This window comes from Macaca fascicularis, chromosome 1 (assembly GCF_037993035.2).
Source record: "Macaca fascicularis isolate 582-1 chromosome 1, T2T-MFA8v1.1".
NCBI classification, from domain to species: domain Eukaryota; kingdom Metazoa; phylum Chordata; class Mammalia; order Primates; family Cercopithecidae; genus Macaca; species Macaca fascicularis.
The window spans coordinates 225,782,935-225,808,036 of NC_088375.1; the positions used below are offsets into that span (position 1 = coordinate 225,782,935).

Here is a 25,102-nt window from a genome sequence, read left to right on the forward strand (position 1 = left end):
CCCACGCTCCCCCCGGCTCGCCCTCCTTTCCCCACGCTCCCCCCGGCCTGCCCTCCTTTCCCCACGCTCCCCCCGGCCTGCCCTCCTTTCCCCACGCTCCCCCCGGCTCGCCCTCCTTTCCCCACGCTCCCCCCGGCCTGCCCTCCTTTCCCCACGCTCCCCCCGGCTCGCCCTCCTTTCCCCACGCTCCCCCCGGCTCGCCCTCCTTTCCCCACGCTCCCCCCGGCCTGCCCTCCTTTCCCCACGCTCCCCCCGGCCTGCCCTCCTTTCCCCACGCTCCCCCCGGCTCGCCCTCCTTTCCCCACGCTCCCCCCGGCCTGCCCTCCTTTCCCCACGCTCCCCCCGGCTCGCCCTCCTTTCCCCACGCTCCCCCCGGCTCGCCCTCCTTTCCCCACGCTCCCCCCGGCTCGCCCTCCTTTCCCCACGCTCCCCCCGGCCTGCCCTCCTTTCCCCACGCTCCCCCCGGCTCGCCCTCCTTTCCCCACGCTCCCCCCGGCCTGCCCTCCTTTCCCCACGCTCCAGCCACACTGGCCAAATTCCAGATGCTCAAAGGTTCTGAGCTCCGCCTGCCGCAGGCCTTCCAACAGGCTGTTCCCTTTCTCTGAACCACTCTCTTCTTCCCCCTCCTCTCCTCAGCTGAGATGTTGCTCCACAGACCTCTCTTTTTAACCACTCCTGTGTTTTCTTAGTACTTACTACAGTTACAGTTTATTACATTCTCATGTAGTTTCTTAATGTGTGTCTTTACCATTGGACAATAGTCTGCTGGGGGCAGCTGTGTTGCTCACTGGAGGGCACTGTGCTTCCTGGAGTCCAGTTAGCTGGCCATACGTGTTTGTGTAATGAAGACGGTTGGACCAGCAGGGTTAGTGAGAACCCACCCAGAATAACTTTGCTGCCCTCAGGAGAGTGAGCCATGATTCCTGCGGCGCCCACAGAATGTGCCTGTGGCTTGAATTCAGGGAGGAAGCGAAAGAATGGAGGGTGAATTGAATGCTCTATCCTCAGAGACTCTATAGCCTGATCATTTAGTCGCTCTGATCTCTCCTCCATAGTCTCTCTGATCGTTTTTGCCGGGATCCCATCAAAGCAGTCAGGGAGCTGGCTATCCATGGTGCCTGGCAGAACCCCCAACTCTGGGGCATGAGCCCTGGGAACCAGCCAGCTCCACCAGCTGGGCTGTGCTTGTTGACTGTGCTGCTGGCCAGAACCCCAACCCTGACCCCAAAGGACTTCAAACCTTAGGGCCCGCATCAGGCTGAGGGAGTGGTCAAGAGCTGCACTTGGCTGTGTGAATGAAGCTGGTTGCAGTTTCATCTTACTGAGAAGCGAATTAGGAAAGAACTTTTTATTTTTATTTTTTTTGAGATAGCGTCTCGCTTTGTTGCCCAGGCTGGAGTGCAGTGGTGCGACCATAGCTCACTGCAGCCTTGAATTCCTGGGCTCGAGCGATCCTCCCACCTCCGCCTCCTGAGTAGCTGGGACCACAGGCATATTCACCACCACACCCAGCTAATTTTTAATTTTGTTTTTGGTAGAGACAGGTCTCCCTATGTTGCCCAATCTGGTCTCAAACTCCCGGACTCAAGCGATCCTCCTACCTTAGCTTCTCAAAGTGCTGGGATTACGAGCATTTGCCATCACACCCAGATGTTTTGTTTTGTTTTGCTGTTTTGATGAGATAGGGTCTCGCTCTGTCACCCAAGCTGGAGTGCAGTGGTGAGATCTCACCTCACTGCAACCTCTGCCTCCCGTGCGCAAGTGATCCTTCCACCTCAGCCTCCTGAGTAGCTGGGATTACAGATGCGCATCACGCCCAGCGAATTTTTGAATTTTTAGTAGAGATGAGGTTTCACCATGTTTCCCGGGCTGGCCGAGAACTCCTCGGCTCAAGCAGTCTACCCACCTCAACCTCCCAAAGTGCTGGGATTATAGGCATGAGCCATCGTGCCCAGAAGAAAAATTTTTAATCAACATTTTCTTCCCTTTCTTCCCCCCACCCCTACCCCTCTCTCTTCTGTAACACAATCAAGCGGTAGAACAGCTATAGGGGAGGGATTTTTGTCTTTCTTGTTTGTTCACCACTATATCCCTGACACTTAGAGCAATGCCTGGTTCACACTGGGCGCTCAGTATGTTGAATGGTGAATAGATGAGTGAATGAATGAATATACAGAGCCAGTCAGATGGGAGGTGAGCCAAGTCTATTGTGTGTGCATATGTGTGTGGGGGGGTGGGCTGTGAGTGTGTGGGGTAGGCTGTTATGTGGTGTGGGGGGGGGTGTGTGGGGGGGTGTGAGGCGTGTGTGTGGGGGGATGTGTGGGCTGTATGTCTGTATGTGTGGTGTGTGTGATGTGTGTATTTGTGCCTATGTGTGTGGGGGGTGAGGGGTGGGTGTGTGTGTGGTGTGGGGGGGGTATGTGTAGTGGAGGCATGTGGGGGTGTGGGGTGTATAGTGTGTGTACATGTGGGGGGCATGTATGTGTGTATGTAGTGTGTGTGTACATGTGGGGGGTGTGTGTGTAGTGTTTGTGTACATGTGGGGAGTGTGTGTGTAGTGTGTATATGTGGGGGGCATGTGTGTGTATTGTGTGTGTACACGGGGGGCATGTGTGTGTGTAGTAGGGGCATGTGGGGGTGTGGGGTGTGCAGTGTGTGTGGGTGTGGCTGTGTAGTGTGGGTGTGTACATGTGGGTGTATGTGTATGTGTAGTGTGTATGTAGTGTGTGTGTAGTATGTATGTAGTGTGTGTATATGTGTAGTGTGTGTACTGTGTGTGTAGTGTGTGTAGTGTGTGTAGTGTGTATAGTGCATGTAGTGTGTGTGTAGTGTGTGTAGTGTGTATATTGTGTGTATAGTGTGTGTAGTGTGTGTAGTACGTGTGTAGTGTGTGTGTAGTGTGTGTAGTGTGTGTTTAGTGTGTGTGGTGTGTGTAGTGTGTGTAGTGTCCGTGTGTAGTGTGTGTGCAGTGTGTGTGTAGTATGTGTGTAGTGTGTGTGTGTGTAGTGTGTGTAGTGTGTGTGTACTGTGTAGTGTGTGTAGTGTGTGTACTGTGTGTAGTGTGTAGTGTGTGTGTATAGTGTGAGTGTAGTGTGTGTGTAGTGTGTGTGTGTAGTGTGTAGTGTGTGTGTAGTGTGTGTGTACTGTGTAGTGTGTGTAGTGTGTGTACTGTGTGTAGTGTGTGTGTAGTGTGTGTGCATAGTGTGTGTAATGTGTGTGTTTGTGTGTGTGTAGTACATGTGTAGTATGTGTGTCCTGTGTGTAGTGTGTATAGTGTGTGTAGTGTTTGTAGTGTGTGTGTAGTGTGTGTGGTGTGTGTAGTGTGCGTGCAGTGTGTGTGTAGTATGTGTGTAGTGTGTGTGCATAGTGTGTGTGCATGATGTGCATAGTGCGTGCATAGTGTGTGTAGTGTGTAGTGTGTGTGGTGTGTGTAGTGTATGTGTAGTGTGTATAGTGTGTGTAGTCTGTGTGTGTAGTGTGTGTAGTGTGTGTGTATTGTGTGTAGTGTTTAGTGTGTGTAGTGTGTAATGTGTGGTGTTTGTGTGTGTAGTGTGTGTAGTGTGTGTAGTGTGTGAGTGTGTAGTGTGTGTAGTGTGTGTGTAGTGTGTGTGTGTAGTGTGGGTGTGTTTGTGTGTGGGTAGTGTGTGTGTAATGTGTGTGTAGTGTGGATGTGTTTGTGTGTAGTGTGTGTAGTGTGTGTAGTGTGTGTATGTGTGTGTAGTGTGTGGTGTGTGTATAGTGTGTGTTGTGTGTGTGTAGTGTGTAGTGTGTGTGTATAGTGTGAGTGTAGTGTGTGTAGTGTGTAGTGTGTGTATAGTGTGAGTGTAGTGTGTGTGTAGTGTGTGTGTAGTGTGTGTGTAGTGTGTAGTGTGTGTGTAGTGTGTGTGTAGTGTGTGTGTGTCGTGTGTGTGTCGTGTGTGTAGTGTGTGTGTGTCGTGTGTGTGTAGTGTGTGTGTGGTGTGTAGTGTGTGTGCAGTGTGTGTGTATGTGTGTAGTGTGTGTGGTGTGTGTAGTGTGTGTAGTGTGTGTGTACTGTGTAGTGTGTGTAGTGTGTACTGTGTGTAGTGTGTAGTGTGTGTGTGTAGTGTGTGTGCATAGTGTGTGTAATGTGTGTGTTTGTGTGTGTGTAGTACATGTGTAGTATGTGTGTCCTGTGTGTAGTGTGTGTAGTGTGTGGTGTGTGTGTAGTGTGTGTGTAGTATATGTAGTGTGTGTGTAGTGTTTGTAGTGTGTGTGTAGTGTGTGTGGTGTGTGTAGTGTGCGTGCAGTGTGTGTGTAGTATGTGTGTAGTGTGTGTGCATAGTGTGTGTGCATGATGTGCATAGTGCGTGCATAGTGTGTGTAGTGTGTAGTGTGTGTGGTGTGTGTAGTGTATGTGTAGTGTGTGTAGTGTGTAGTGTGTGTGGTGTGTGTAGTGTATGTGTAGTGTATGTAGTGTGTGTAGTCTGTGTGTGTAGTGTGTAGTGTGTGTAGTGTGTGTGTATTGTGTGTAGTGTTTAGTGTGTGTGTAGTGTGTAATGTGTGGTGTTTGTGTGTGTAGTGTGTGTGTAGTGTGTGTGTAGTGTGTGTGTGTAGTGTGGGTGTGTTTGTGTGTGGGTAGTGTGTGTGTAATATGTGTGTAGTGTGGATGTGTTTGTGTGTAGTGTGTGTAGTGTGTGTGTATGTGTGTGTAGTGTGTGGTGTGTGTATAGTGTGTGTTGTGTGTGTGTAGTGTGTGTGTATAGTGTGAGTGTAGTGTGTGTAGTGTGTAGTGTGTGTATAGTGTGAGTGTAGTGTGTGTGTAGTGTGTGTAGTGTGTAGTGTGTGTGTAGTGTGTGTGTGTAGTGTGTAGTGTGTGTGTCGTGTGTGTGTCGTGTGTGTGTAGTGTGTGTGTGGTGTGTGTGTGGTGTGTAGTGTGTGTGTAGTGTGTGTAGTGTGTAGTGTGTGTGGTGTGTGTGTAGTGTGTGTAGTGTGTGGTGTGTGTGTAGTGTGTGTAGTGTGTGTGCATAGTGTGTAGTGTGTGTGTAATGTGTGTGTGTAGTGTGTGTGTGTAGTGTGTATGTGTGTGTTGTGTGTGTGTGTAGTGTGTGTGTGTGTGGTGTGTGTGGTGTGTGTGTGTGTAGTGTGTGTAGTGTGTGTGTGTGTAGAGTGTGTGTGTGTGTAGAGTGTGTGTGTGTGTAGTGTGTGTGTGTGTGTGTGTGTAGTGTGTGGTGTGTAGTGTGTGTGTAGAGTGTGTGTGTGTGTGTGTAGTGTGTGTGTGTGTGTAGTGTGTGTGTGTGTGTGTGTAGTGTGTTTTTGCTCTTCACCAGGGCTCCTTGCAGGTGTGCTCTTCAGAGGTTCATTCCACCCCATCTGGGCCCCATGACAAGGCAGGAAAGATCATTGTTTATCTCCCTATCTGGCTTTTCACTTACCCCTGCCAAGACATCCTCTTTAGGCTGGGCACAGTGGCTCATGCCTACAATCCCAGCACTTCGGGAGGCCGAGGCAGCAGGATCGCTTGAGCTCAGGAGTTTGAGACCAGCTTGGACAATATAATGAGACCTCTGTCTCTATAAAAAATTTTTTTTAATTAGCCAGGCGTGATGGCATGCACCTGTAGTCCCAGCTACTCGGGAGGCTGAGGTGGGAGGATCACTTGAGCCCAGGAGGCTGAGGTCGCAGTGAGCTATAATAGCATCTCAGCACTCCAGGCAGGGCAAGAAAGCAAGACCCTGTCTCAAAAAAAAAAAAAAAAAAAAATCTCTGTAGATTTAGATTCAGTGGGATAGTGCTCATCTTGTCTCTGGAGGGCCGAGCATGAACCTGTGTCACCTGTGAAAGGGGGCTCTCTGGCCAGGCACGGTGGCTCATGCCTGTAATCCCAGCACTTTGGGAGGCTGAAGACGGGCGGATCACAAGGTCGGGAGATCGAGACCATCCTGGCTAACACGGTGAAACCCCGTCTCTACTAAAAATACAAAAAATTAGCCGGGCGTGGTGGCAGGCACCTGTAGTCTCAGCTACTCGGGAGGCTGAGGCAGGAGAATGGCGTGAACCTGGGAGGCGGAGCTTGCAGTGAGCCGAGATTGTGCCACTGCAGTCCAGCCTGGGCAACAGAGTGAGACTCCATCTCAAAAAAAAAAAAAAAAAAAAGAAAGGGGGGTCTCCATCAGAGTAGGTGGAAGAAGGTCTTTTGATGGCAAGTCAGAGAGCAGCGCAGCGTCCTAAGCTTTCTCCGACAGCAGAGTCACCTCTGCAGCTAGATATGGTCGTAATTAATCCTGGCAAACACTCAGCGAGGGAGTGTGATTGTCCTCATTTTAGAGATGAGGAAACTGAAGATCCTGGAAATTAAGCTGAAAAGTGGCAATGGGTAGATTCAAAACTGAGGCCTGTAGATTTTAAGCCCACAGCTCTCTCCATGTCTGTCTCCCGCTCTTCATTACTAATGAATTTCCTCTTGTCATTACAGATTGTCTGAAAGGAAATTTTCAGTGGCCCTAAATAGCTAAAAATTTCTTTTTTTCTGTTTGATTTTTCCGGGAGTTTATGTTTGAGATGGTGCAAGAGCACATTTGCTGCAGTTGACAAATGCCACCACGTGGCAGGAATGTCACAGGAGCAATTCAAACATCAGCTGCAGTAGTAGCTGCAGTGTTAGAGAAGTAGGTTTCAGCTTCTTTCTGATCCAGTGGTTCTCAAATGGGGCACTTCCCCACCGGGGGACACTTAGCAATGTCAGAAGACATTTGGGTTGTCGCAGCTGGGGAGAGGGGTGCTACTGGCACCATGTTTACGGGATGCTGTAGACATCCTGCTGTGCTCAGGACAGCCCCCACAATAAAGAATTATTGGACCCCAAGTGTCAAAAGTGCCGTGGTTGAGAAAGCCTGCTGTAACCCAAGGTGGGTTGAGGGTAGGTTTCAAGGAATGGAGTAGTCTCAAGACTACAGATCTTCAGATTCTGTTACATCTTTCTATGAAACCGAAGTAAAGCGGGAGGGCCCTGGAACCCTGGGGCTGCTTCCTGACCTAAGCTGCAATCTCTGCAGAGGCTGACGCTTGTGCTTGCCCTGGCAACCCTGATAGCTGCCTTCGGATCGTCCTTCCAGTATGGGTACAACGTGGCTGCTGTCAACTCTCCAGCCCTGGTAGGTCACCGTGGTGAGCAAGATGTGGGAGGGCGTTTGAAGCAGCCCATTGCCTGGGTGGGACTGGCCAGTGTGGGGCTGTTCACACAGCTGTCCTCAAGCAAAGGGAGAGGAAAACACCCTCCAGACAGCACAGACCCGAGGGAATTCGCAGGCACATGGCTCTTGGGATGGGCCAGGTCTGGATGGACACACAGTGGGCTGGGCTCCAGGACAGGGCTCAGATCTTCTGTGGCCTTGCGGTTTAGAGGGAATCCAGAGCGGGCAGGGGTCTCCCAACTGATTGGAAAATTGGAGTCATCTCTTTCTGGCTGAGAAATACCAAGGGTGGTTTGCTGCTCAGAGGTTTCCCAGTCCTCCCCGTGGGTGCCCACCCTGCTTGCTGCTCATGAAGCTCTGTCCTGCCTCCCATCACCCCCCGGTTAATAAGGCTGGTCTCTGTGTGCCCAGGTTATTTCACTGGGTGTCCTAACAGCTAGTATTCTTCCTGCAAAACCGGAGCAAATTATTTTGGTGTTCTGTTTTGCTTTGTCTCCTAGCTCATGCAACAATTTTACAATGAGACTTACTACAGTAGGACCGGTGAATTCATAGAAGATTTCCCCTTGACGTTGCTGTGGTCTGTAACCGTGTCCATGTTTCCCTTCGGAGGGTTTATCGGATCCCTCCTGGTCGGCCCCTTGGTGAATAAATTTGGCAGGTAAGGGAAGGTGAATTTTTAATTCCCTGAAGCTCATAGACCCCTATCAGAGCTAAAACATAGGCCTAAAACTGAAATCCTTATCATGAGACTAGAATAATAACCACTGTGATCATTTTTCTTTTCTTTTTCTTTTTTTTAAAAATGTTTGAGATGGAGTCTTGCTCTGTCAGCCAGGCTGGAATGCAATGGCACAATCTTGGCTCACCACAACCTCTGCCTCCCAGGTTCAAGCGATTCACCTGCCACAGCCTCCTGATCCTGGGATCACAAGTGTGCACCACCACACCCGGCTAATGTATTTTTAGTAGAGATGGAGTTTCACCATGTTGGTCAAGCTGGTCTCAAACTCCTGACCTCAGGTGATCCATCCGCCTCAGCCCCCCAGAGTGCTGGGATTACAGGCGTGAGTCACTGCGCCTGGCTGGTCATTTTTATTTTCTAATGGGGTCAGAAAAGAAGACCAGATATTGACAGTGTTTGGGGACCTAGGCAGGGTCTTGGGGATTAGAAGCAGGGGTGGCCGGGGATCTACAGGCTCTCAGGCAGACCCGGAAGGAGCCGTGTGTGCTTGTGGAGACCCAGGACTTGCTTCGGCTCATACTGCCCTTTTGTCCCCACAGTGTTGTCTAGGACATCTCTCTTGTGACACCAGCCTCCTGAACAAAGGGGTCAGGGTTGTATCTTTGCCCCTATTTCTGGAAACATTAGAAATGCCATATTTTATTCCAAAAAAGTGTCCTTAAGATATCACGCTCCCCCGTGTAAATTCCGTGGACGTTATGGAAGACCTAGTTTGAAACAGAATTTTAGAGGTCCCCTCGTCCAACCCCTCCAGGGATGAGGAGACATGGGGCTGAGTGAGGTCACAGATCTAGTGAGCCCAGAGTAACCCAGACTCTGACTCCTCCTCCAGTGTTTCAAGAAAAGAATCTGAGAATAAAAACACACGGCCGGGTGCGGTGGCTCACGCCTGTAATCCCAACACTTTGGGAGGCCGAGGCAGGCGGATCACCTGAGGTCAGGAGTTGGAGACCAGCCTGGACAGCATGGTGAAACCCCATCTCTACTAAAAATACAAAAATTATCTGGGCATGGTGGTGGGCGCTTGTATTCCCAGCTACTCGGGAGGCTGAGGCAGGAGAATCGCTTGAACCCGGGAGGCGGAGGTTGCAGTGAGCCAAGATCGCACCATTGCACTCCAGCCTGGGCAACAAGAGCGAAACTCCATCTCAAAAAACAAACAAACAAACAAAAAACACTACCGCAGCTTTGGGATCTAACATCTTCTTGAGAGGTTAGTGTTGAACCCACAATTTTCCCTGTGGGCCTTCATGGAGCAGAACATCCCTCCACTCAGAATCAGACCTACGGGACACTTCTTGAGTGAAGAGCATGCTGTTTGGTCCACAGGTGGTGCTAAAGGTTGCTAATTGAGCTGTCTAGTTAGGAGTCTGATAAACACTATTTGGCTATTTGCCGTTTTCTTAAGTATTTGTGGGTGTTATTTATTTCTTTATTTTTTGAGGTAGAGACTTGCTCTGATGCCCAGGCTGGAGTGCAGTGGTGCGATCTTGGCTCACTGCAACCTCCACCTCCTGGGTTCAAGCCATTCTCCTGCCTCAGCCTCCCAAGTAGCTGGGATTACAGGTGGCCACCACCACACGCAGCTAATTTTTGTATTTTTAGTAGAAACAGGGTTCCACCATATTGGCCAGGCTGCTCTCAAATTCCTGGCCTCAAGTGATCCACCTACCTCTGCTTCCCAAAGTGCTGGGATTACAGGGGTGAACCACTGCATGTGGCCGGTGTTATTTAAATAACAGTAGCAACTAACTTTTATTAATGAGTTCCTATGTGCCAGGCACTATCCTGACTGGGTTTAGAAGTACTATTACAATCCTCACTTTATTTTTATTTATTTATTTATTTTTTGAGACGGAGTCTTGCTCTGTCGCCCAGGCTGGAATGCAGTGGCCGGATCTCAGCTCACTGCAAGCTCCGCCTCCCGGGTTCACGCCATTCTCCTGCCTCAGCCTCCCAAGTAGCTGGGACTACAGGCGCCCGCCACCTCGTCCGGCTAGTTTTTTTTGTATTTTTTAGTAGAGACGGGGTTTCACCATGTTAGCCAGGATGGTCTCGATCTCCTGACCTTGTGATCCACCCGTCTCAGCCTCCCAAAGTGCTGGGATTACAGGCTTGAGCCACCACGCCCAGCCTATTTTTATTTATTTTTGAGACGGAGTCTCGCCCCGTCACCCAGGCTGGAGTGCAATGGCGCGATCTCAGCGCGTTGCAACCTCCGCCTCCCAGGTTTGAGGGATTCTCCTGCCTCAGCCTCCCGAGTAGCTGGAATTACAGGTGCACGCCACCACATGAAGCTAATTTTTTGTATCTTTACTGGAGACGGAGTTTCACCATGTTGGCCAGGCTGTCTCAAACTGCTGACCTCATGATCCGCCTGCCTCGGCCTCCCAAAGTGCTGAGATTACAGGTGTGAGCCACTGCACCTGGCTAATCCCCACTCCACTTTAAAGATGGGGAAATGGTGCAGAGAGACACTGTAACTTACCCAAGATCACACAGCTGGGAGGTGGCCAGGAGTCTAACCCAGGACATTTCACTTCTGAGCGTGAGCAAGTAACATCTACACTCTACTTCTGTTATTTAGGGAAAATATCTTCTCAATCTGTTGCTTTATTTTTTTAATCATACATATAGTACCTTTTTTATGCAAAATTTTAAAGTCTTCAAGTGGTCAAATTTATAGATTTTGCTTCTCAACTGGGGACACTTACAAAGCAAAAACTATAAATATATGTATGTGAGACAGGATCTCACTCTGTCACCCAGGTGAGAGTGCAGTGGCACGATCACAGCTCACTGCAGCCTTGAACTCCTGGGCTCAAGGGATCCTTCTGCCTCAGCCTCCTAAACAGGTGGAACTACAGGGTGTGCCATGATGCTCAGCTCATTTTTTAGTTTTTATAGAGACAGGGTCTCACTATGTTGCTCTGGCTGGTCTCAAACTTCTGGGCTCAAGCAATCCCCCCACCTTGGCCTCCCAAAGTGCTGGGATTATAGGCACGAACCACTACGCCTAGCCTCTTCTATATTTTTAAAATTTATTTCACAATTTTGTTTTTCCAGATACATCTGGTGTTTTATTTTGTATATATTGAGTGATGAGAAAGAACTAATTTTATTTTATTTTTCCAAGTGGAAAGTCAGTTGCTCTCAAGTTTATCTTAGTTATTCATGTTCTTTTACTCTTCCATTTAAAATTTTAAGTCAGCTTCTCAAAATCCCTGAAGAAAGATTCTGATTGGCATTGCTCTGAATTTATAAATTAACTTGAGGAAAACTGACATCTCTCCAATGTTGACCTTTCCCACTCATGAGCAAACTAGAGCTTTCCATTGTCTTCAGGTCTTTTTACATGTCCTTCTATAAAGTTTCATCGTAAAGGACCAAGGATTTAGTTTTCTTTATCCTGGGAGTCACTGTGGTTCCTTGTCTGAAGTTTCATGTCTTTGTCATCAGTTCTGAGAATTTTTCAGCCAAATATTGCCCCTCCCCGATTTTCTATATTCTTTGCTTCTAGAACTCCATGAAGTTCCTCCATGTCTTTGAATCTTTCATATTTCCCATCTTCTTATCTCTCTCGGGTGCTTTCTAGGTAATTTCTGCAGGTCTACCTTCCCATTCACTAATTTTCTCTTCAGATATAATAAACCTGCTATGTTTTTAATTTTAATGATTATATTTTTCATTTCAATAAGTTCTATTTGTTTTTAAAATCTATTTTCATCATTGTTTTACATAACTTTGTTTTATAGTTTTTTCTTCTTTCCTATAGTACTATTTTTTATTTTATTTTTTTTTTATTTATTTTTTTGATACAGAGTCTCGCTCTGTCACCCAGGCTGGAGTGCAATGGCGCTATCTTGGCTCGCTGCAACCTCTACCTCCTGGGTTCAGGTGATTCTCCTGCTTCAGCCTCCCAAATAGCTGGGATTACAGGCACCCACCACCATGTCCAGCCAATTTTTGTATTTTTAGTAGAGATGAGGTTTCACCATGTTGGCCAGGCTGGTCTTGAACTCCTGACCTCAAGTGATCTGCCTGCCTTGGCCTCCCAAAGTGCTGGGAATATAAGCATAAGACACTGCGCCCTGCCTAAAAAAATTTACATATGTATTTTTAATATATATTTTAATATATAAATATATATAAAATATAGACAGAGTAAGACCCTATCTCAAAATATATATATATAGAAATAGGGTCTTACTCTGTCGCCCAGGCTGGAGCGCAGGGGCCCGATTATGGCTCACTGCAGACTCCACCTGCTGTGCTCAAGTGATCCTCCTCTCTAGTAGCTGAGACTACAAGGATGGGGTCTTGCTATGTTGCTCAGTATGGTCTTGAACTCCTGGCCTCAAGCTATCCTCCCACCTTGGCCTCTGAAAGTGCTGAGATTACTGGCATGAGCCAGCATATCCTGCCATTGAAAGTAGACTTTATTTTTAAAGAGCAGTTTTAGGCTCACGGAATTGAGAAGAGGCTACGGAGACTTCCCATATACCCTCTCCTCCAATACATGCATAGTCTCCCCCTTTATCAACATCTCTCACCAGAGCGGTGTATTTGTGTATTTGTTACAAATGGTGAAACCTGCATTGACATATATCATCACCCAAGGTTCATAGTGTACATTAGGGTTTACATTAGGGTTTACTATTGATGTTGTACATTCTATGGGTAATGACTTGTGTCCACCATTATAGTATCATATAGAGTAGTTTCACTGCCCTAAGACTCCTCTATGCTCGCCTAGTCATCCTTCCCTCCTCTCTAACTCCTGGCAACCACTGATGCTTTTACTATCTCCATAGTTTGCCTTTCCCAGAATGCCATATAGTTGGAATCATAGAGTATGTAGGACTTCCTTCCTTCCTTCCTTCCTTCCTTCCTTCCTTCCTTCCTCTTTCTCTCTCTCTCTCTCTCTCTCCCTCTCTCTCTCCCTCTCCTTCCCTCCCTCCCTCCCTCCCTCCTTCTTGCACTCTGATAGGCTTTTCAGATTGGCCTTTTTTTTTTTCTTTTTTTTTTCCGAGATGATGCCTCACTCTGTCGCTAGGCTGGAGTGCAGTGGCACGATCTCAGCTCACTGCAACCTCCACCTCCCATGTTCAAGCAATTCTCTTGCCTCAGCCTCCCGAGGCTGGGAGTACAGGTGCACGCCACCACATCCAGCTAATTTTTGCATTTTTAGTAGAGATGGGGTTTCACCATGTTGACCAGGATGGTCTCGATCTCTTGACCTCGTGATCCACCCACCTCGGCCTCCCAAGGTGCTGGGATTACAGGCGTGAGGCACCACGCCTGGCCCAGATTGGCCTCTTTTACTAATATGTACTTAAGGCTTCTTCATGTCTTTTCATGGCTTGAATATTTCATTGTCTGGTTGTAGCACACTTTATCCGTTCACTACCAGAGGACATCTTGGTTGCTTCCAACTTTTGGCAATTGTGAACAAAGCAGCCGTAAACATCCATGCACGTGTAAGTTTCTGTGTAGATATACGTTTTCAACTCCTTTGGGTAAATACCAAGGAGTATGTGATTGCTGGATCATATGAGTACAGATAAGCGTATGTTTAGTCTTATAGGAAACTGCCAAACTGTCTTTTATTTTTATTTATTTATTTATTTATTTTTTTGAGATGGAGTCTCGCTCTGTCGCCCAACCTGGAGTGCAGTAGCCGGATCTCAGCTCACTGCAAGCTCCGCCTTTCAGGTTCACGCCATTCTCCTGCGAGATATCATTTTGCATTCCCACCATCAACAAATGAGGGTTCCTGTTGCTCCAGCATTTGGTGGTGTCAGAGTTCTGGGTTTTTGCTCTTCTGACAGGTGGTACCTTATTGTTTAATTTGCATTTCCCTGATAACACATCAGGTGGTGCACCTTTTCATATGCTTATTTCTCATCTGCGTATCTTGGTGAGGTGTCTGTTAAGATCTTTGGCCCATTTTTAAATTGGGTTGTTTGTTTTCTTTTTGAGTTTTAAGAGTTCTTTGTATATTTTGGAGAACAGTGCTTTTCAGGTATGTCTTTTGCAAATATTTTCTCCTAGTTTGTGGCTTGTCTTTTCCTCCTCTTAACAGTGTTTTACACAGAGCAGGAAGTTTTAATTTTAATGAAGACCAGCTTATCTTTTTCTTTCCTTCCTTCCTTTCTTTCCCTCTCTCCCTCCCTCCCTTCCTTCCTTTCTCTTTCTTTCTTTTCTTTCTTTTTCTTTCTTTCTTTTTGCAATAAAACTTTATTGTGACTTATTATTGTTATAAAATTACAGACAATTGCTCAGGAGGGGTGTACTACCTTAAAATGTCCACCTCCCTCCTTGATAATGCCACTGGTTCCTATCTTTAGCTTGTTCTTTGTGAATTGACCTACTATTTTGAGAGGATCACGTTAGCAACTTCAGACTAAAATTGTTGGTTTACCTATTCCTCCCTGGCATTTAATCAGTCCAGTTGATGCTGTATGTATTTTGTGGCTGTGTTGGAATCGTCTCTGTTTATGACAATTACATCTTCTTTGCTGTTATTTCTTCTACTTCTTTATAATGCATATAACACCTCTGTGTTTTACGATATTTTTATCTCAAATTATATTTTGTCAGGTATTGAGACTATTACCCAACTTCCCTTTTTGTCTTTATTGGCTAAAGATTTTGTATTTTCTAACTTTCTGTCTTTCATTTTAAGGATCAATTCTTTCGTTCATGGATTATGCCTTTGGTGTTATATCTGAAAAGTCATCGCCAAACCCAAGACTGTCTAGATTTTTTTTTCCTATGCTATCTTTCAGAAGTTTTATAGTTTTCCGTTTTATATTTAGGTCTGTGACCACTGTGAATTAAAATTTGGGAAAATTCTAAGGTTCATGTCTAGATTCATTTTCTTGCATATAGATGTCCAGTTGTTCCAGCACCATTTTCTTTTCTTTTTATTTGTTGTTTTTTGTTTTTTGTTTTTGAGACAGGGTGTCACTCTGTCACCCAGGCTGAGTGCAGTGACACAATCACAGCTTGCTGCAGCATCAAACTTCCTAGCTCAAGCAGTACTCCCGCCTCAGCCTCTCCAGTAGCTGGGACTACAGGAGTACACCACCAGTAGTGCCCAGCTAATTTTTGATTTTTTTCTTTTCTTTTTTTTTTTTTTTGAGACAGAATCGTGGCATAATCTCAGCTCACTGCAAACTCTGCCTCCTGAGTTCAAGCAATTCTCTAGCCTCAGTCTTCTGAGTAACCGGAATTAGAGGTGTGTGCCACCATACCCGGCTAAATTTTTTTGTATTTTTAGTAGAGGCAGGGTTTCGTTTTGTTGGTCAGGCTGGTCTCAAACTCCTGGCCTCAGGGGATCCACCCACCTTGGCCTCCCAAAGTCCTGGGATTACAGGTGTGAGCCACTGTGCCTGGCCAATTTATTATTTTTTCTAGAAATGGCGTCTCACTATGTTGCCCAGGCTGGTCTGGAACTCTTGTACACAAGTGATCCTCCTACCTCAGTGTCCAAAAGTGCTGAGATTACAGGCATGAGCACTGCACCCAGCCCAGCACCATTTTTTTTGAAAAGACTGTCTTTTCTCCATTGTGTTCCCTTTGCCCCTTTGTCAAGGATCAGTTGACTAGACTTAACGTGGGTCTATTTCTGGACTCTTTGTTCCGTTCCATTGATCTATTTGTCTATTCTTTTTTTTTTTTTCTTTAGACAGAGTCTCGCTGTGTCACCCAGGCTGGAGTGTAGTGGTGCCATCTCGGCTCACTGCAACCTCCGCCTCCCAGGTTCAAGCGATTCTCATGCCTCAGCCTCCCGAGTAGGTGGAATTAGAGGCACGCGGCTCTAGTAGAGATGACGAGGTTTCACCATGCTGACCAGGCTGGCCTTGAGCTCCTGACTTCATGTGATCCCGCCCGCCTTGGCCTCTCAAAGTGCTGGGATTTCAGGCGGGAGCCACCACGCCCGGCCCATTTGCCTGTTCATTTACTAGCACCACACTGTCTTAATTACTGTAGCTTTATGGTAAGCCTTGAAGTCAGGTAATGTCGGTTCTCCAATATAGTACCATTTGGATTCCTTATTTTATGACACTAATCATTTTAAACATTTTATAGTCACAGTCTGATTCTGTTGTCTGAAGGTGTGCTGTTAGTGTAAGCGGCTCTCACGTGTGGCGAGTTTCTCAGTGTTTAGGAATGCTGGAGCGCCACTCGCTCACGGCTTCGTCCATCATGAGGGTCCTTATCATGAGGGCTCCATTGTGAGAGGCCCCTGCAGAGAAGTTTGCTTTGCTTCTGTCAGGATCTCCAGGGTAGGCTTGTTCCTGACTTAAATGGGAATGCTTTCCAAGTTTCATTGAGTGTGGTGTTTGATATAGGTTTAAGGTGGATTTCCTTTATCAGCTTAAAGAAGGTCCTCTATGTATAGTTTGTTAAGGCTGGTTTAAAAAAAAAATGGCTTGGCGCGGTGGCTCATGCCTATAATCTCAGCACTTTGGGAGACTGACGCAGGCAGATCATTTGAGGCCAGGAGTTCGAGACCAGCCTGGCCAACATGGGGAAACTCCATCTCTATTATAATACAAACACTTAGCTGGGTGTGGGGGCACGTGCCTGTAATCCTAGCTACTTGGAAAGCTGAGGCACAAGAATCACTTAGACATGGCAGACTGAGGTTACAGTGAGCTACGATCACTGCACTCCAGCCTGGGTGACAGAGCGAGACTGTCTCAAAAAAAAAAGCAAGGAAGAAAGAAACTTAGGCCAACTTTTAAATAAACAAATAAAAAGTTAAAAATCATAATGGTGTTAAATTTTTTTTTTTTTTTTTTTTGAGACGGAGTCTCGCTCTGTCGCCTGGGATGGAGTGCAGTGGCCGGATCTCAGCTGACTGCAAGCTCCGCCTCCTGGGTTCACGCCGTTCTCCTGCCTCAGCCTTCCAAGTAGCTGGGACTACAGGCACCCTCGCCCAGCTAGCTTTATGAATTTTTTAGTAGAGACGGGGTTTCACCGTGTTAGCCAGGATGGTCTTGATCTCCTGACCTCGTGATCCGCCCATCTCGGCCTCCCAAAGTGGTGGGATTACAGACTTGAGCCACTGCACCCGGCCAATGGTGTTAAATTTTATTGACTTCTTTTGCTGCTTCTATTGAGATAATCCAATGTTTTCTTCCAATATAATGTTTATTTATTTATTCATTATTTATTTTTTGAGATGGAGTCTCGCCCTGTCACCCAGGCTGGAGTGCAGTGGCACGATCTCAGCTCACTGCAACCTCCACTTCCTGGGTTCAAGCAATTCTTGTGCCTCAGCCTCCAGAGTAGCTAGGATTACAGGCACCTGCCACCACGCCCAGCTAGTTTTTGTCTTTTTAGTAAAGACGGGGTTTTACTATGTTGGCCAGGCTGATCTCGAACTCTTGACCTCAAGTGATCTGCCCACCTCGGCCTCCCAAAGTGCTGGGATTACAGGCGTGAGCCACTGTGCCTGGCCCCAATATAATCTTTACTATGGTGAAAGACATTGAAATATTTTTGTATATGCTGTTGAATTTAATCTACTAAGATTTCATTTAGGATTGTGGCATCTATGTTGACATAAGTGAGATGGATCTATACTTTTCTTTTCCTCTAATGTCCTTATCCAGGACAATTTTGGGGTTGGCTTTCAAGATTACACCAAAATTATAAATTAGCTAATGATTTCAAAAACCTTTTACTATATCTTAATACAGAGCCCTTTCCCTCCATTTTCACCACTGATGCCCTCTGGACTATGGTCATTTCCATTTGCTCCCCACACAGAGAGTATTCCCACACCAGGCCATGCACTTGACCTGTATCAGTCTCAGGTCCCAGAGAGCTAAACGCACAGCAGTAAAGCCACTGCTGTAACTGCTGGAGCCTATGCAGAGGAGACACTCCAGAAACATTTCCTGAATGAATGAGTGAATACTTAAGCCAAACTAACTGATATTTTGTCCTCTGCAGAAAAGGGGCCTTGCTGTTCAACAACATATTTTCTATCGTGCCTGCGATCTTAATGGGATGCAGCAAAGTCGCCAAGTCATTTGAGCTTATCATTATTTCCAGACTTTTGGTGGGAATATGTGCAGGTAAACAATACTATGCTATATTGCCATTCTGTGAGGGCCATCGAGGAGGAGGACAACAGGTTCCCAGGGACTAGAACCAATCTGTGCTCTCTGAAATGTATAGAAAGCTGTTCCTATGCCTCTACTGTGAAATAGATGCTTGAGCCCTACCTGGTTCTCAGGTTTAGAGCTTTACTGTGATGCTTCCTACAAAGAAACGTCTTTGAAAGACTGAAATGCAGAATCTTAACCTGGGAAAGGTCCTTCCAATCCAATCCTTTATCTTGATATTTTCTAAACTGCAGGTCACGACCAGTTAGTGGGTGGTGATACCTGTTTAGTAAGCAGCATTTTCTTTTTAAAAATAGAATAGCTGGATACAATGGCTCGCACCTGCAATCCAGCTACTCTAGAAGCCGAGGCGGGAGGATCACTTGAGACCAGCCTGGGCAACACAGTGAGACCCTGTGTGTTAGTCTGTTTTCACACTGCTGTAAAGAATACTCCCCAAGACTGGGTAATTTACAAAGAAAAGAAGTCGAATTGACTTACAGTTCCCTATGGCTGGGGAGGCCTCAGGAAACTTTCAATCATGATGGAAGGGGAAGCAGACCTGTCTTACATGACAGCAGCTGAGAGAGAGAGGGAGAGAAGGGAAACTGCCTTATAAAACCATCCAATCTTGTGAAAACTCAGTATCACAAGAACAACACAGGAGAACTTGCCCTCATGATCCAGTCACCTCCCATCAGGTCCTTCCCTTGACACATGGGGATTACAATTCGAGATGAGATTTGGGTGAGGACACAGAGCCAAACCACATTCCCTGTCTCAAAGATAAATAAATATATATATAAACCAATAAATGAAATGGAAGAGACTGTGTTATGTGTAGTAAAGATAAGTATTGCCCACTTCTGTTTCGGATACACACACACACACACACACACACACACACACACGAGAATCAGGTTGCAGTGAAAAATGTATTTCTATATTTTTTACTGTGGGTGAGAGCCAAAAAAGCTTGAGAAACAATCTAATATATGAATTCCACTACCAGAAAGGTGCTAACAATGCCACATTTTAAGTTTTATAAGGCAATTTAAAGTTTGCCAAGGGCATCCCAAGTGTTCTTCCTGAAATGCCCACCTGCTGAGCGGGTGCTGACTCGCTGAGTCCTCTCATCTAACAACCTGGGAGGTGGTTTTTCCTAATCCCACTCTGTTGCTTCCAAGCCTAGGCTGCCAGGCTGCACAGTGGTGATTTTAGAAAACTCCCGTAACTGCTTCACACTGAAGAGAGATGAGGGTACAGCCATGCCAATGGCGTTCCCTGAGTTGGCATCGTTAGTAGGCAATATTTCTCAGGGTCAGGCGGGGAGAGGCATCTAGGGTGGAAACTCTCAGGGTCCTACAGGTAGAGGGTGGGTCCTTTGAGGGAGCCCCTCCTAGGTGCCTCACTGCCTCCCTCCAGTCACTGTCCCGACATTGCCAAGGAACTCTCATTTGTTCCTTCCAAATGCAGGGATAGAGACAAATGGATAGTTTGGCTGGCTGTCCACAAACCCCTCAGCTGGGATTAATTGGCAATAACAGAGACATGAAAAAAAGATGAGAAGACATTTCCCAAACAGAGACTAAGTCATACCAAAGGGAGGATGGTGAGCCCCACGGCAAACTTCCCTTCGTGCTCGGCTTTCCCTGAGAGCACCTGGCTGGGTCTCTGCCATCTTTTTTTTTTTTTTTTTTTTTTTTGAGACAGAGTTTCCCTCTTGTTGCCCAGGCTGGAGTGCAGTGGCGTGATCTTAGCTCACTGCAACCTCCGCCTCTCGAGTTCAAGCGATTCTCCTACCTCAGCCTCCCGAGTAGCTGGGATTACAGGCGCCTGCCACCACACCCAGCTGATTTTTGGTAGAGATGGGGTTTCACTATGTTGGCCAAGTTGGTATCAAACTCCTGTCCTCAGGTGATCCACCCACCTTGGCCTCCCAAAGTGCCGGGATGACAGGTGTGAGCCACCATGCCCGGCTGGTCTCTGCCATTTTGCCCTGACCTGTGGGGTTTTGCTGCAGTGGGCTCAACATTTTGAAAAACAGATGATTCCTAAAAGTTGCCAGCAGTGAGCAGGTCCACGCACTTTTCTATTGACCATTAACAATACAGAATTGTTTCCAGCAGAGAAATATTAGGCTCCAATAGACAACAAATCAGTTAAAAATCCCAGCCTTTACTCAGAAGTCAGTAGTTATCCAAGTTTTTGTCTCAGACCCCTTTGCACACTTAAAATTATTGAGCGCTCCAAAGAGCTTTTGCTCATGTGGGTTACATTGATCAATGTTTACTGTATTAGAAATGGCAACCAAGAAACATATGAATTCATTTTCTTAAAATAAGCCTGTTACATGAAGAGTGGCCTTGTTTGACATTTTTGCAAATCTCTTTAATGTCTGGTTTAATAGAAGACAGCTGAATTCTCAGACATACTCTGGGTCAGGTCGGTTGTGATGTGGCCTGGCAGGAAGTTTCTGGAAAACTCCCATATGCTCATGAGAGAAAGAGAATGAAGAGCAAATATCATCTCAGAATTATTTGAAAATAATTTTGATTTCACAGATACCCTTAAAAGGTCTTGGGATCCCCGGGTCCTCAGATCACAGTTGGAGAACAGTGGCCATTGGGTACATAATTCATTTCTCATCAGTTGTTCACATACCTCCAGCAAGTCAGCAAAGTGGATCATCAAGTTATGTGCTGCTTAGACACTCATTTTAAAACCACCCATATGGCCAGGTGCAGTGGCTCATGCCTGTAATACCAGCACTTCAGGAGGCTGAGGCAGGTGGGTCATTCGAGGTCAGGAGTGTGAGACCAGCCTGGCCAACATGGTGAAACTCGGTCTCTACTAAAAATACAAAAATTAGCAGGGCATGGTGGAGTAGGTCTGTAATTCCAGCTACTAGAGAGGCTGAGGCACGAGAATAGCTTGAACCCGGGATGGGGAGGTTGCAGTGAGCTGAGATCGCGCCACTGTACTCTAGCCTGGGAGACAGCGTAAGACTGTCTTAAAAACAAAACAAACCAACACAAAAATAAAACCACTCATATGAACAAGAACCACATTGCTCACTCTAAAATGAAGTAACAACTACCTTGACAAGGGGGGTGCCAAGACGAGTATGACTTTGACTGGAACATGCTCACAGCTCACTGATTTGTTATTAATTAACTTCTTGGCAGGAAGACTGAAGGTATTCATTGGCTCAGAGGAATTTATACTTTTTGTTTGTTTGTTTGTTTGTTTAAGATGGACTCTTGCTTAATTGCCCAGGCTGGAGAGTGCAGTGGCGCGATCTCAGCTCACTGCAAGCTCCACCTGCTAAGTTCAAGCAATTCTTATGCCTCAGCCTCCTGAGTAGCTAGGACTACAGACAAAAGCGAAACTCCATCTCAAAAAAAAAAAAAAAAAAAAAAAAAGCCACTTTGCTCTGACTCTAGTATCAGAACTGGCTGGCTCGAAGGTCCTAGTGGAGTCACTTTAAAGACAAAAATAGAGATTGCTTCCCACCAACATACAGGTAACCCCATCTCTTCACAAACCTCCTGAGGTTTCACCCTTCATTTATGTCCTTCACCAAGATTCTCTTGCTGCTAAGTGGCTCTTGTTAAGTGGTGAGGACACAGCCTCCCACTTCAGCTCCCAGGAGGCCTTCCCTTCCTCTGCGGCCCTTTGCCCTGGGCCTTTGAGGTGTTACTCCCTCTTCCCACCTAGACATGCTAAGAGCTGCTTTAACGACAGCCCCTCTTTGCTCTGAAAATGAGGAAGAATCGGTATTAATGAACTGTGATGTCTCTTTTGAAATACTAAGCAGAGACGTCTGTGGGTAGAATTGCCAAGTTGGAAAACATGGCCTCAGGTACCCTCCTATCTCAGTGCTATCAAATACCCTGCCATCAACAGCAGCTCCAACCTCTGCTCACTCCAAACTCTGTTCCTGAGAGTCTCCCTTCAGAGACCCATGTCCCTGAGCCTCTGTTTGACTCAGGATTTGGTACCTGATACTTGGACTCGTGAAACTTCCTCTCCATCCCCAGCCTCTGGATGTGCTTTTAGGATAATTAAATAGGACAATATATGTGAAAATACTTTGGAAACTGTAAAATTAAATTCTGCCTATGTTTTTTAATTAACATCAGGCAACACCTCATTCTATAAAATAGAGTAAGTTTTCCCTCCACCAGATTCCAGTACGATGGGAAAATTTATAAGTTTAAATACTGGGGATTTGAAAGTAGTCCAGGCATTACAGAAATCCCAGAAATGCAGATATTCTGTAATAGGTATTGACATTTTTAATGCTTAGTAAGACCTATAACTTGTTCTTAAAGGTGTATGAAAGTATCTCTGCATTGGTTTATTTACTGTTCCTATTAGGTAAAGCTGGGGGCCAGGGGTCCTTGGCCATACACACATACACATACACACACACCCAGGCCATATATATACACACACACATACACACACACACACAGAGGCCATATACACACACACATACACACCAGGCCATATCCATAAACACACACACAGACCATACACACACACAGGCCACATATATATGTATATCTATACACACACACACAGAGGCCATACACACATACACACACACGCCATATGTAAATACACACAGGCTATATATATATATTACGTGCACACACACACACATATATATATGTATTTTTAGTGGAAACAGGGTTCCACTATGTTGCCCAGGCTGGTCTCAAACTCCTGGCCCCAAGTAATCTATCCTCCCCACTTAGCCTCCCCAAGTGCTGAAATTACAGGCATGAGCCATCACACCCAGCTGCCTTGCCTTTTTTTTTTTTTTTTTTTTTTTTTTTTTTTTTTTTTTTGAGACGGAGTCTCGCTCTGTCACCCAGGCTGGAGTGCAGTGGCCAGATCTCAGCTCACTGCAAGCTCCGCCTCCCGGGTTTACGCCATTCTCCGGCCTCAGCCTCCCGAGTAGCTGGGACTACAGGCGCCCGCCACCTCGCCCGGCTAGTTTTTTTTGTATTTCTTAATAGAGACGGGGTTTCACCGTGTTAGCCAGGATGGTCTCGATCTCCTGACCTCGTGATCCGCCCGTCTCGGCCTCCCAAAGTGCTGGGATTACAGGCTTGAGCCACCGCGCCCGGCCGCTGCCTTGCCTTTTACTAAACAGATCCTCCTCAAAAAGCAGAAATGTGAGCTGGTCTAGACTCAGGCCAGGGAGCAGGGAAGGCCATAAATCCAGTTGGCCGGTGTCCGCAGATGATACGGGCCAAAGCAAGGGCCCCTGTGCATGAGCTCCTTTGATCTGTTTGTCTTTCCTTAAAGTACTGAGAAAAGAGGGCTGAGAAAAGAGGTGTTTGCTTTCTCCTTTGCAGTTTTGAGAGAGTTCCCAAATAATGTTATTGCTAAGAATAATATACTTGAAGACAGCTTGTCCCTGCCAGACTAATTTTTCCTGATGGTGTTTCTATTTCACCTCTTCCCAGGTTTATCTTCCAACGTGGTCCCCATGTACTTAGGGGAGCTGGCCCCTAAAAACCTGCGGGGGGCTCTCGGCGTGGTGCCCCAGCTCTTCATCACTGTTGGCATCCTTGTGGCCCAGATCTTTGGTCTTCGGAATCTCCTTGCAAACGTAGATGGTGAGTTCAGGACATCTCGGGACCACCCCCACCCCTTCACCACCACCCTTGGCCCCCTCCTTGTGTTCCAAAGCTACCACCACAGGACAGGACTTTCTGCAGACTGGTCTCTTCTAACAGGCTGGATGTCCTTGGGGGGCCCATGCTGTCCTGAGTCCACACAGCAGGCCCTGGACAAAGGGGCAATGATGGACTGGCCGGTGTTTACTATCTAGTCCCTCTTAGGAGATGGATGAGGTGGCTTTGAGTAATTGGCTTCTCTGCCTGCTCAGCGGCTGTCCATATGGAGGCCTGTGGCATAGCAATGACAGCCACCAGTGTGCCAGGCTCTGTGCTTGGGGCGGCCCCAGCATCAGTTCATAGGACCCTCCCAGCAACGCTGCTGCCTGGGGCTCGGTGATTATCCCATTTTGCAGACCAGAAAGAGAAGTAGCAGGAGTCAGGGTGGCCTGGCCCCGTGGGGGAGGTTGTGAGGACATCCCAGACCCTACCTCCACCCTCCCCAAGACAGCCCGGGGCCTGGCCTGTGGCAGGTGCACAGACACCTGTAACCAGGGTTGTTTTTGCATGACTTTCCCTTTAAACTATCATCAGTCATCCCATCAGTCAAAACACAAGCCAGTTCCTGCCAGGGTTCCACACACTGCCTGCAAGTCAGTCAAGTGGATCATCAAGCTCTGTGCTGCTTAGACACTGTCTGTAGAAAGTGCTTCTCGTGGGCCAAGTGCCAAGTCTCTTTTGGTAACTCATGTATTCCTCAGAACAGCCCTATGAGGCCTGTACCAGTATCATAGCCACTGTACAGGTGCATCACAGGCACAGAGAGATTGGAAAACTGGTCCAAAGTCTCATGAGGACGCAAGCCCAGCGGCACAGACCTAGGTCCCTGTTTAAGTACCACGTGCTCCGGCCTCTCCTTCACTCCTGCATGTGTTGGGGACACTTATGCCAAGGTGCCACATTCTCATCAGGAGCTGGGACCAGAAGTGAATAAGCCGGGTTCCTGTCTCAGGGAGCTCCAGAGCCGGACTCAGAACCACACATGGCGCTCTAGGCATTTGTGAAGCTCTGGGCTTGGTTGTTTTGCTTTGCCTCTAGTTTCGCTTTTGGCAGTGGCAAGGTTAATATTACCATTTCCGAATTTTCTGTAAGGGCCTCACAGTGTGTGGCCCTTACAACCCTCAACACACGGTCTGTGAGATGCGTCCACGCCGAGGCTTGCTCAGCATTCACTGCAGTACCAAATTCCACTCCTGAGTGCGGCCAGCCCATGTGTCCCCTCTACGTGGAATGTTAAGGACATTACCACTGTTTCCGGTGTCCTTTCTATAATCAGAGCTGCCTTGACCATTCCAGTTCAGGCATCCTGGTGGCCTGGCTTCTCTGGACATAGAGCTGGGAGTGGGCAGCTGGATCAGGCCAGGTGTGCCCAGCTCCTCCAGC

At 47.1% G+C, this 25,102-nt stretch overlaps 1 protein-coding gene across 2 annotated transcripts in view; it reads left to right on the forward strand.

Annotated features, from left to right (window-relative positions):
• Positions 1-25,102, forward strand: part of SLC2A5 (solute carrier family 2 member 5) — a 35,705-nt gene that overhangs the window by 7,112 nt on the left and 3,491 nt on the right. Inside the window, exons 2-5 of one of the 2 annotated variants that reach the window (XM_005544859.5) lie at positions 7,014-7,112; positions 7,652-7,812; positions 17,869-17,993; positions 23,507-23,659. In XM_005544859.5, coding sequence (XP_005544916.2) covers positions 7,014-7,112; positions 7,652-7,812; positions 17,869-17,993; positions 23,507-23,659 — 538 coding nt within the window. The remainder of the gene's footprint in view (positions 1-7,013; positions 7,113-7,651; positions 7,813-17,868; positions 17,994-23,506; positions 23,660-25,102) is intronic. The other variant, XM_065530091.2, reaches the window with a different exon arrangement.